We start from the raw sequence: 12,500 nt of genomic DNA, 5'->3' as shown, positions 1-12,500 counted from the left end.
TGTATGTGTATATGTGTGTATGTATGTATGTATGTGTGTGTATGTATGTATGTATGTATGTGTGTATATGTGTGTGTGTATGTATGTATGTGTGTGTGTATATGTGTGTGTATGTATGTATGTATGTGTGTCTATGTGTATGTATGTATGTGTGTATATGTGTGTGTGTGTGTGTGTGTGTGTGTGTGTGTGTATGTATGTATGTATGTGTGTATGTATCTATGTGTGTGTGTATGTATGTATGTATGTGTGTATATGTGTGTGTGTGTGTATGTATGTATGTATGTGTGTATGTGTGTGTGTGTGTGTGTATGTATGTATGTATGTGTGTATATGTGTGTGTGTATGTATGTATGTGTGTGTGTATATGTGTGTATGTGTGTGTATGTATGTATGTGTATATACACGTGTGTGTGTGTGTGTATGTATGTATGTATGTATGTGTGTATATGTGTGTGTGTGTGTGTGTGTGTATGTGTGTATGTGTGTGTGTGTGTATGTGTGTATGTGTGTGTGTGTGTGTGTGTGTGTGTGTGTGTGTGTGTGTGCGTGTACTCACTCAAACAGTTCACGACTAAGCAGTGCTGGCAGGTCATAATCCACAGGAAGCTCATAACTGTGCCATAGGATGGCGGCCACACAGTGCAGGTGTGAGGGTGAGGGCATGAGCAGGCCGTACTCGCGAGATTGGGATGCTGCTGGACCCATGAGTCCTGACGGAGAGTTCTGTTTCAACTCCGCTACACGAGACGAGTCATACACCCACTGCAACAGAGCCTGGATCCTACACACACACACACACAGACACACACACACACAAACAGACACACACATAAGCACTTCTAACCCTTACTGTTCACTGTAGTCTCACACAGGTCTGCATGTCTGTATCTCACCTGTCCTTGGTGCCTGTGTCCTGAGTGGTACCAAGCTGGTACAGGATGTCTATAGTGGAGTCTGAGGAAAGACCGTTCAACCTCCCGAACAACAAAGGACTGTTCAGATCTAACACACACACACACACACACACACACACACACACACACACACAATTATTACGTTAATAAAGGTTTAGTTTGGTTAGTTTATTAATTTATAAAGCACATTTAAAAACAACAGCCGTTGCATCCAAAGTGCTGTAAATCAAGTAAAAACAAACAAGAACAGTGTAAAAGTAAAAACAATCCAAAACAAACCAAAAGAAAACAAAATTTTACACTTTCAAACAGAGTTAAAACCTACAGAATAAAAGTGAGTATTTAAAGCAGATTTAAACAATGAGACAGTGGTAGCAGATCTTAAATGAAGAGGGAGATTGTTCCACAACTTTGGAGCTGCCGTAGCAAACGTCCGATCGCCCTTAGTTTTAAAATGTGCACGAGGAACCGAGAGAAGGAATTGATTAGCAGACCGAAGAGATCTAGGGGTACGGAGTGAGGAGGTCACAAATATACTGGGGAGCACAACCATGTAAAGCTTTAAAAACAAAGTAAAATCTTAAAGTCAATACAGAACTTAACCTGGAGCCAGTGTAATGAGGTGAGTACTGGGGTAATGTGCTCACGTATCCTGGTGCCAGTCAGTAATCTCGCTGCCACGTTTTGTACCAGTTGTAAACGGTCGAGAGATGATTTAGGCAAGCCAAAATAAAGAGAGATGCAGTAATCCAATCTCAAAGTTATAAATGCATGAATTATAGTTTGAAGGTCCTTCATAGAAAGACTTTTCTTGATTTTAGCAATTGATCTTAACTGAAAAAAGCTGCTTTTCACAACAGTGCTAATCTGTTTATCAAAGGACAACATAGGATCAAAAACAACCAGAAGACACAAAGGTAATAAAGGTTTCATTTCTGTACATCAGCTCAGAATGTTCAGTAACAGGTGACACATTAACACTGTTGTTGCAGTGTTGTATATATTTTTACATATTTTACTAGCACAGAAACCTGCTGTATTGATATCAGACATGTGACTCCCTCTAGTGGCCATTCCATGAAAGAATGCTGCTTTATTTTTTTGTCAAAATATATTTTTTTTAATTCATCATGTATCAGTTTATTAATAAGTAAATAATGAATCATTTAAGTTCTGAATAAATTGAAATAATATTTGACAATAACAGAAAAACAGAATAAGAACTGAAGTGAGCAGTGAATACAGGAGTCTCTTACTGGCGAGGTCGGTGCCGGAGGCAGCACAGTTACGCAGCAGGATGTGGATGAGTTTAAGGCCGATGCGTGTGGACTGGAGGCCAATTTTCACCAGCACAGCCTCGATGTTGGGCGAGTGCATTCCGCAGTATGGAGACATGAGCAGCGCAGCACACGTCTGCAGTAGATTAGCCGTCTGTGCAGCCGCACTCGCCATCATCGCCTCCAGATCAGAGACGTGAGTCACGCAGTGGTGCAGCAGTCGAAGCCACCCGATACTGAGCCAACAAAACAACAGTGTAATTACACACAACGTTGGTACCGTACGTCGAATTTTAAATAATAAACACATGGAGGTCTGGAGAAAGCAGAGTCGTAGCAGATGGACTGGTGATGCTAGTGATCGGTGATACAGGAGACAGACGTGTACCTGGTTTTGGAGACCTGGTCCTCAGAAGGCAGGAAGGGGTTGTTCACCGTGGCCGAGGATGTGCTGCCGAACGCGGTGAGGCCGAGCAGTTTGATCTGAGACAGACCGAGCGTGCTGGCGTCACGAGGGCGGTGCAGACGCACGCACACGGCCGACGCCACCTCCGCACGCACCAGCTGGATTTTAATGTAGGTGAGGCCGCTCGTAATGACGGGTGTGGACAGAGGGAGCATGTTCACGCCATCCGCACTGATCTCCACTGACACAGAGGATGGACACGCTGGACACAGACAGGACACAGATAAATTACTGATGTGTAAACAGGAATAAAATGCTTTGGGACACTTGGTGCTGTTAGAGATAAATAATAAACTTCAAAGTGGTGTGTGTGTGTGAGTGTGTGTGTGTGAGTGTGTGTCTTACTGGCGAGCGAGGCGAGGTGCGGTTGGATGTGGAGCTCTTTGAGCAGTACAGCAGCAGGGAGGTGGATGGTGAGGTCACACCACGCTTCCTCAGGGAGGAAGATGTAGGACCAGGCAGCGGATCGAGCACGACGGTGAGGGGGCGTGGCCTGGAGCAGAACCTCAGCAGGCTGAGCTGTAGGACTGCTTGAAGTTATGGTGCCTGATAAGGGACAAATAGACACGGTAAATATTCAGCATCCCAAAAAGCATCTCAAAACAAACATGTATATAAACAATATAAATAAATGTTTTTTTTGTAGATCAGAGGAAAATACATCAACTTATTAAATCCTTAATTGATTAATTATTTAAACAAACAAAAAACTTGTTCTTAAGTAAATTCTGAAGTTCATTTTTAAGTAAATAAAGTAAATCCATTCATTTTCCTTACTGTATTTTAAAAGAAGGACACAAACTATAAAATTCCTTCCAGTGTTTACATGATGGCCTTTTTAGTGTGAGATGAATAAAGCTGGTTACCGAGAGGAGCAAAGTTGTGCAGTCCCTCTGCGTTCTCAGGCTCAGAGGCCAGGACTCGAGCCTTCAGGCTGCCGTCTGCTGCTTTCCCTGGACCTGAGTCTAAAAACTTCATGATGGTGGAGACCATGCTGCGTGCTGTGTTCACAATGGCACGTGTACTCGTCACCATGTTGTTACAGATCAGCTGTACTCCACCTACACACACACACACACACACACAACAACGTTTTAATTTCAAGCCAGTTGTGTTTATTTAGAAACGAGTGTGTGTGTGTCTGTGTAGGGGTGTGTGTGTCTGTGTGTGTATCTGCGTGTGTGTCTGTGGATGTGTGTGTGGGTGTGTGTGTGTCTGTGTAGGAGTGTGTGTGTGTCTGTCTGTGTGTGTGGTGTGTATGTATGTATGTGTGTGAGTGCGTGTGTGTGCTTGTGTGTGCGGGGTGTGTGTGCGTGTGTGTGTGTGTGTATGTATGTGTGTGAGTGCGTGTGTGTGCGGGGTGTGTGTGTGCGCGTGTGTGTGTGTGTGTATGTATGTGTGTGAGTGCGTGTGAGTGCGTGTGTGTGCGGGGTGTGTGTGTGTGTGTGTGCCCATACCCATGTCATGGAAGGCTTTAAGTGCCTCACTGGTATCCAGAACTCTCAGGATGAACCACAGCAGAGGTTCAGAGAGCTGACAGGTGGAGAGAGATCCCTGCACATCAAACACACACACTGTTAAACACACACACTGTTAAACACATACACACACTGTTAAACACATACACACACTGTTAAACACATACACACACTGTTAAACACATACACACACCGCTAAACACACACACACACCGCTAAACACACACACCGCTAAACACACACACCGCTAAACACACACACACTGTTAAACACATACACACACTGTTAAACACATACACACACTGTTAAACACACACACACACTGTTAAACACACACACACACACACACTGTTAAACACACACACACAGTTAAACACACACACACACAGTTAAGCACACACACACTGTTAAACACACACACACACACACTGCTAAACACACACACACACACTGCTAAACACACACACACACTGCTAAACACACACACACTGTTAAACACACACACCGCTAAACACACACACTGTTAAACACATACACACACTGTTAAACACATACACACACCGCTAAACACACACACACTGTTAAACACACACACCGCTAAACACACACACACTGTTAAACACATACACACACTGTTAAACACATACACACACTGTTAAACACACACACACACACTGTTAAACACACACACACACAGTTAAACACACACACACACACAGTTAAGCACACACACACTGTTAAACACACACACACACACACACACTGCTAAACACACACACACACTGCTAAACACACACACACACCGTTAAACACACACACACCGCTAAACACACACACACTGTTACACACACACACACACACACACACACAGTTACACACACACACACTGTTACACACACACACTGTTACACACACACACTGTTACACACACACACTGTTACACACACACACACACACTGTTACACACACACACACACTGTTACACACACACACTGTTACACACACACACTGTTACACACACACACACACACTGTTACACACACACACACACTGTTACACACACACACACACTGTTACACACACACACACACTGTTACACACACACACTGTTACACACACACACACTGTTACACACACACACTGTTACACACACACACTGTTACACACACACACTGTTACACACACACACACACTGTTACACACACACACACTGTTACACACACACACACACTGTTACACACACACACACACTGTTACACACACACACTGTTACACACACACACACACTGTTACACACACACACACTGTTACACACACACACACTGTTACACACACACACACAGTTACACACACACACACTGTTACACACACACACACACTGTTACACACACACACACACTGTTACACACACACACACTGTTACACACACACACACTGTTACACACACACACACACTGTTACACACACACACTGTTACACACACACACACTGTTACACACACACACACTGTTACACACACACACACACTGTTACACACACACACACACACACTGTTACACACACACACACACACACACACTGTTACACACACACACTGTTACACACACACACTGTTACACACACACACACACACTGTTACACACACACACACTGTTACACACACACACACTGTTACACACACACACACTGTTACACACACACACACACTGTTACACACACACACTGTTACACACACACACACACTGTTACACACACACACACACTGTTACACACACACACACACTGTTACACACACACACACACTGTTACACACACACACTGTTACACACACACACTGTTACACACACACACTGTTACACACACACACTGTTACACACACACAGTTAAACACACTTCCTCCTGACTCATATATGTTGTTTGGGACACAGCCAGTCCCAGTGTCATTATTATGGGACACAAACAGATGTCAGTATTAGACAGAACACACAGGGACATTACAGTGTGTAATCAGGTGTAATCAGTGTCAGAGAGCTCACCTGTCTGCCCATGTAACCACAGGCCATGTAGGTGAGGATGGGCTGCAGCATCACCTGAACTGATGTAGCTCTCTTACTCAGCGTAGTGAGGATGGTGAACAGACCGTCACCTACGGAGATGGCATCCAAACCGCCGTGGAAGTTCTCATGCTTGGTCAGGTGGAGTCCACTAGCACCTGAACACACAGTAATATAATAATGTTAAATATCAGCTGAACAGAGCATACAGTTAATAACATGTGGTTTGGGACACGCCCATATGTCCTATGTAGTGAGTGTGGAGTAGAACACAGTGTACAGACCGATAATCATGGCCATGGCACTGCTGTTGCACTGCCCCAGTGCTGAAAGAATCTGGCTCATGATCTGTTGATTGGCCAGCACCAGGTCTGCCACGCCCATTGAAGGGCCCTGAATAGGGAGGTGTCCCGAGGCTCCTCCCTCTTTACCACTGCTGCAGACTTTCTCCTCGTCCGAGACGCTGTTGGAGGGCATGCGCCCGCTGTACTCTCTGTCTCCGGACAGCGGCAGGGTGACGAGAGCGTTGACGAGTTTGAGCAGGTCGAACATCAGCTGATCGCGGGTGGTCTCTCCGCACACCGCCTTGGCGTCTCCTGGACGGATAATGTTAGCAAAAAGGCCACCGAAGCAGGCGCGGGCGCACACGGAGCCGTCCGAACCGCTCCGGGACACCACCTTCTCAGAGCAGGTGATGTAGTGATGGACCAGGAAGGTGATGGACTCGATCACAGCTGTGATGGTGGTGACGGACACGACCTCGAAGTTCTGCTCCAGTGTGAACTCCAGGAGCTTCACCTGAGCATCCAGAGGGCCCTGTCCTGAATGGAATGGACCCCTGACAGAAGGGACACAAGGGACAGTCAGTAAGTAATTCAGTAAGAACGTCAGTAAGATGTAAATAAAGCAGGTTAGAAATGAAGTCCAACAGTCAATAAGGAAGTTAGTCAATAAATCAGTTAGTAAAACACCACATCAGTCAGTGAGTCAAGCAGGAAGTCAATAATTCATTTGGTAAGTCAGTAAGAACCTCATCGGTCACTCAGAGTTACTCAGTAAGTCAACACGGGTCACTAAGGGAGTTACTCAGTAAGTCAACACGGGCCACTAAGGGAGTTACTCAGTAAGTCAACACGGGTCACTCGGAGTTACTCAGTGAGTCAACACGGGTCACTAAGGGAGTTACTCAGTAAGTCAACACGGGTCACTAAGGGAGTTACTCAGTAAGTCAACACGGGTCACTAAGGGAGTTACTCAGTAAGTCAACACGGGTCACTAAGGGAGTTACTCAGTAAGTCAACACGGGTCACTCAGAGTTACTCAGTAAGTCAACACGGGTCACTAAGGGAGTTACTCAGTAAGTCAACACGGGTCACTAAGAGTTACTCAGTAAGTCAACACGGGTCACTAAGAGAGTCACTCAGTAAGTCAACACGGGTCACTCAGAGAGTCACTCAGTAAGTCAACACGGGTCACTAAGGGAGTTACTCAGTAAGTCAACACGGGTCACTAAGAGTTACTCAGTAAGTCAACACGGGTCACTAAGAGTCACTCAGTAAGTCAACACGGGTCACTCAGAGTTACTCAGTAAGTCAACACGGGTCACTAAGAGTTACTCAGTAAGTCAACACGGGTCACTAAGGGAGTTACTCAGTAAGTCAACACGGGTCACTAAGGGAGTCACTCAGTAAGTCAACACGGGTCACTAAGAGAGTCACTCAGTAAGTCAACACGGGTCACTAAGAGAGTCACTCAGTAAGTCAACACGGGTCACTCAGAGAGTCACTCAGTAAGTCAACACGGGTCACTAAGAGTTACTCAGTAAGTCAACACGGGTCACTAAGAGTCACTCAGTAAGTCAACACGGGTCACTCAGAGTTACTCAGTAAGTCAACACGGGTCACTAAGAGTTACTCAGTAAGTCAACACGGGTCACTAAGGGAGTTACTCAGTAAGTCAACACGGGTCACTAAGGGAGTCACTCAGTAAGTCAACACGGGTCACTAAGGGAGTTACTCAGTAAGTCAACACGGGTCACTCAGAGTTACTCAGTAAGTCAACACGGGTCACTCAGAGTTACTCAGTAAGTCAACACGGGTCACTAAGGGAGTCACTCAGTAAGTCAACACGGGTCACTAAGGGAGTTACTCAGTAAGTCAACACGGGTCACTAAGAGTTACTCAGTAAGTCAACACGGGTCACTCAGGGAGTTACTCAGTAAGTCAACACGGGTCACTAAGAGAGTCACTCAGTAAGTCAACACGGGTCACTAAGAGTTACTCAGTAAGTCAACACGGGTCACTCAGGGAGTTACTCAGTAAGTCAACACGGGTCACTAAGAGAGTCACTCAGTAAGTCAACACGGGTCACTAAGAGTTACTCAGTAAGTCAACACGGGTCACTAAGAGAGTCACTCAGTAAGTCAACACGGGTCACTAAGAGAGTCACTCAGTAAGTCAACACGGGTCACTCAGAGAGTCACTCAGTAAGTCAACACGGGTCACTAAGGGAGTTACTCAGTAAGTCAACACGGGTCACTCAGAGTTACTCAGTAAGTCAACACGGGTCACTCAGAGTTACTCAGTAAGTCAACACGGGTCACTAAGGGAGTCACTCAGTAAGTCAACACGGGTCACTAAGGGAGTCACTCAGTAAGTCAACACGGGTCACTAAGAGTTACTCAGTAAGTCAACACGGGTCACTCAGAGAGTCACTCAGTAAGTCAACACGGGTCACTAAGGGAGTCACTCAGTAAGTCAACACGGGTCACTAAGGGAGTCACTCAGTAAGTCAACACGGGTCACTAAGAGTTACTCAGTAAGTCAACACGGGTCACTCAGAGAGTCACTCAGTAAGTCAACACGGGTCACTAAGGGAGTCACTCAGTAAGTCAACACGGGTCACTAAGGGAGTCACTCAGTAAGTCAACACGGGTCACTAAGAGAGTTACTCAGTAAGTCAACACGGGTCACTAAGAGTTACTCAGTAAGTCAACACGGGTCACTAAGAGAGTCACTCAGTAAGTCAACACGGGTCACTAAGGGAGTCACTCAGTAAGTCAACACGGGTCACTAAGAGTTACTCAGTAAGTCAACACGGGTCACTAAGGGAGTCACTCAGTAAGTCAACACGGGTCACTAAGAGAGTTACTCAGTAAGTCAACACGGGTCACTAAGGGAGTCACTCAGTAAGTCAACACGGGTCACTAAGAGTTACTCAGTAAGTCAACACGGGTCACTAAGGGAGTTACTCAGTAAGTCAACACGGGTCACTAAGGGAGTCACTCAGTAAGTCAACACGGGTCACTAAGGGAGTCACTCAGTAAGTCAACACGGGTCACTCAGAGAGTCACTCAGTAAGTCAACACGGGTCACTCGGAGTTACTCAATAAGTCAACACGGGTCACTCAGAGAGTCACTCAGTAAGTCAACACGGGTCACTAAGGGAGTCACTCAGTAAGTCAACACGGGTCACTCAGAGTGTCACTCAGTAAGTCAACACGGGTCACTAAGGGAGTCACTCAGTAAGTCAACACGGGTCACTCAGAGAGTCACTCAGTAAGTCAACACGGGTCACTCAGAGTTACTCAGTAAGTCAACACGGGTCACTAAGGGAGTCACTCAGTAAGTCAACACGGGTCACTAAGGGAGTCACTCAGTAAGTCAACACGGGTCACTAAGAGAGTCACTCAGTAAGTCAACACGGGTCACTAAGGGAGTCACTCAGTAAGTCAACACGGGTCACTAAGAGTTACTCAGTAAGTCAACACGGGTCACTAAGGGAGTCACTCAGTAAGTCAACACGGGTCACTAAGGGAGTTACTCAGTAAGTCAACACGGGTCACTAAGGGAGTTACTCAGTAAGTCAACACGGGTCACTCGGAGTTACTCAGTAAGTCAACACGGGTCACTAAGGGAGTCACTCAGTAAGTCAACACGGGTCACTAAGGGAGTTACTCAGTAAGTCAACACGGGTCACTAAGGGAGTCACTCAGTAAGTCAACACGGGTCACTAAGGGAGTTACTCAGTAAGTCAACACGGGTCACTCAGAGAGTTACTCAGTAAGTCAACACGGGTCACTCGGAGTTACTCAGTAAGTCAACACGGGTCACTAAGGGAGTTACTCAGTAAGTCAACACGGGTCACTAAGGGAGTTACTCAGTAAGTCAACACGGGTCACTCGGAGTTACTCAGTAAGTCAACACGGGTCACTAAGGGAGTTACTCAGTAAGTCAACACGGGTCACTAAGAGTTACTCAGTAAGTCAACACGGGTCACTAAGGGAGTCACTCAGTAAGTCAACACGGGTCACTAAGAGAGTTACTCAGTAAGTCAACACGGGTCACTAAGAGTTACTCAGTAAGTCAACACGGGTCACTAAGGGAGTCACTCAGTAAGTCAACACGGGTCACTAAGGGAGTTACTCAGTAAGTCAACACGGGTCACTAAGGGAGTTACTCACTAAGTCAACACGGGTCACTAAGGGAGTCACTCAGTAAGTCAACACGGGTCACTAAGGGAGTCACTCAGTAAGTCAACACGGGTCACTAAGGGAGTTACTCAGTAAGTCAACACGGGTCACTCGGAGTTACTCAGTAAGTCAACACGGGTCACTAAGGGAGTTACTCAGTAAGTCAACACGGGTCACTAAGAGTTACTCAGTAAGTCAACACGGGTCACTAAGGGAGTCACTCAGTAAGTCAACACGGGTCACTAAGGGAGTTACTCAGTAAGTCAACACGGGTCACTAAGGGAGTTACTCACTAAGTCAACACGGGTCACTAAGGGAGTTACTCAGTAAGTCAAATGGTAGGTCGCTAAGTCAGTCGTTAGATCAGAAACTGAATAAAAATAAATAAACTGTATCAGAACTGTCATTGAGAAGAATAAGGACGAGTGTGTACCGCTCAGTGGAGAGGATGTGCACTAGTTTAAGCAGGAACTCGCTAAACATCTGAGGACAGGTGGAGGACAGATGGACCTGTAACCGGGTCAGGAACTCCTGCATGGCCTGTGTTGCAGTCGGACCCACCTGTGCAGAGAGAAGGTGGTTTACATGCTGTAATTACATGTTTATAACACACAGAAGAAGAAGTGTCAGTGTGGTCCGCACACACGTGTGTGTGTGTGTGTGTGTGTGTGTGTGTGTGTACCTGTGAGCTGTGCTGACTCGTCCCGTGGGGGTTACTGCCTGACAGGAAGCGCACCAGGACGTGTAGCAGCGTGGGGTCCGACACCATCTGCTGAGCCGTGCTCTCATGTATAACTATACCACTGTTAGAGGCTGTAACACACACACACACACACACACACACACACACACGATAGAGCACTTCATCCTACCTGGTGCCTTAATACAGAGTGAAGAATTCAGTTTGCTTTTCAGCAACATAACAGTGAACGACTGTCTTACAGTTTCACATGTCTGATAAAGATCCACTAGAGATTAAAGTATTGGCACCCTTACGTTTGGACGTGCAGTCAAGGGAACATGGATGTTTGTGTCACTGAAGCTTAACATGAACTTGTAATTAAGAACCTTCCTGTTTGGACACTTCGGTGAGCACTCAGTAGCTGTCACTTATTTGTACCTCAGTATTTTCACTCAAATATTTGCACTTAAATATTGGCACCCTCATGTTAAGGTGCACACAGCCATTAAAACAAACTAAATAACTATTAGTAAATAAACTCACCAGTGGCTGGCATGTTGGTCATGAGAGTCAGACTGTGCAACACCAAACACCACGTACGCAGAGACGTGTTGGGATACCAGGCCAGAACAGACAGAAAGCTACTGATGGAGGCTGTGAGGATACACACACACATACACACACACACACACACACACACACACAGAGTGCATAAGGGTGAGTCACATCACTTAAATCAAGCTTCACTTCTCCAGAGTGAGAATTCTTCTTTTGCCATCATACTAGTGTCTTATTACATGTTAAAGATGATAAAGAAGCTGTTTATTGGCTCAGTAACACACAGCACACAGTAACACACAGCACACAGTAACACACAGCACACAGTAACACACAGCAACACACAGCACACAGTAACACACAGCACACAGCAACACACAGCACACAGCAACACACAGTAACTCAGTAACACACAGCACACAGTAACACACAGCACACAGCAACACACAGTAACTCAGTAACACACAGCACACAGTAACACACAGCACACAGTAACACACAGTAACTCAGTAACACACAGTAACTCAGTAACACACAGCACACAGTAACACACAGCACACAGTAACACACAGCACACAGTAACACACAGCACACAGT

The 12,500-nt window shown here is 45.8% G+C and overlaps 1 protein-coding gene across 4 annotated transcripts in view; it reads right to left on the bottom strand.

The window, feature by feature from the left end:
- Positions 1 to 12,500, bottom strand: part of birc6 (baculoviral IAP repeat containing 6) — a 97,034-nt gene that overhangs the window by 43,083 nt on the left and 41,451 nt on the right. For all 4 annotated transcript variants that reach the window (XM_060879969.1, XM_060879972.1, XM_060879970.1 and 1 more), the window contains exons 43-54: positions 11,889 to 11,999; positions 11,346 to 11,476; positions 11,097 to 11,224; positions 6,477 to 7,030; positions 6,175 to 6,350; positions 4,118 to 4,214; positions 3,527 to 3,721; positions 3,006 to 3,206; positions 2,583 to 2,862; positions 2,174 to 2,430; positions 897 to 1,005; positions 560 to 784 (exon numbers count right to left, since the gene is read on the bottom strand). In XM_060879969.1, the coding sequence (XP_060735952.1) occupies positions 560 to 784; positions 897 to 1,005; positions 2,174 to 2,430; positions 2,583 to 2,862; positions 3,006 to 3,206; positions 3,527 to 3,721; positions 4,118 to 4,214; positions 6,175 to 6,350; positions 6,477 to 7,030; positions 11,097 to 11,224; positions 11,346 to 11,476; positions 11,889 to 11,999 (2,464 nt within the window). The remainder of the gene's footprint in view (positions 1 to 559; positions 785 to 896; positions 1,006 to 2,173; positions 2,431 to 2,582; positions 2,863 to 3,005; positions 3,207 to 3,526; positions 3,722 to 4,117; positions 4,215 to 6,174; positions 6,351 to 6,476; positions 7,031 to 11,096; positions 11,225 to 11,345; positions 11,477 to 11,888; positions 12,000 to 12,500) is intronic.

This window comes from Tachysurus vachellii, chromosome 10, assembly GCF_030014155.1.
Source record: "Tachysurus vachellii isolate PV-2020 chromosome 10, HZAU_Pvac_v1, whole genome shotgun sequence".
Classification (NCBI taxonomy): domain Eukaryota; kingdom Metazoa; phylum Chordata; class Actinopteri; order Siluriformes; family Bagridae; genus Tachysurus; species Tachysurus vachellii.
Note: the sequence above shows the minus strand (reverse complement) of the source record. Positions and strands in the feature narration are given on the sequence as shown.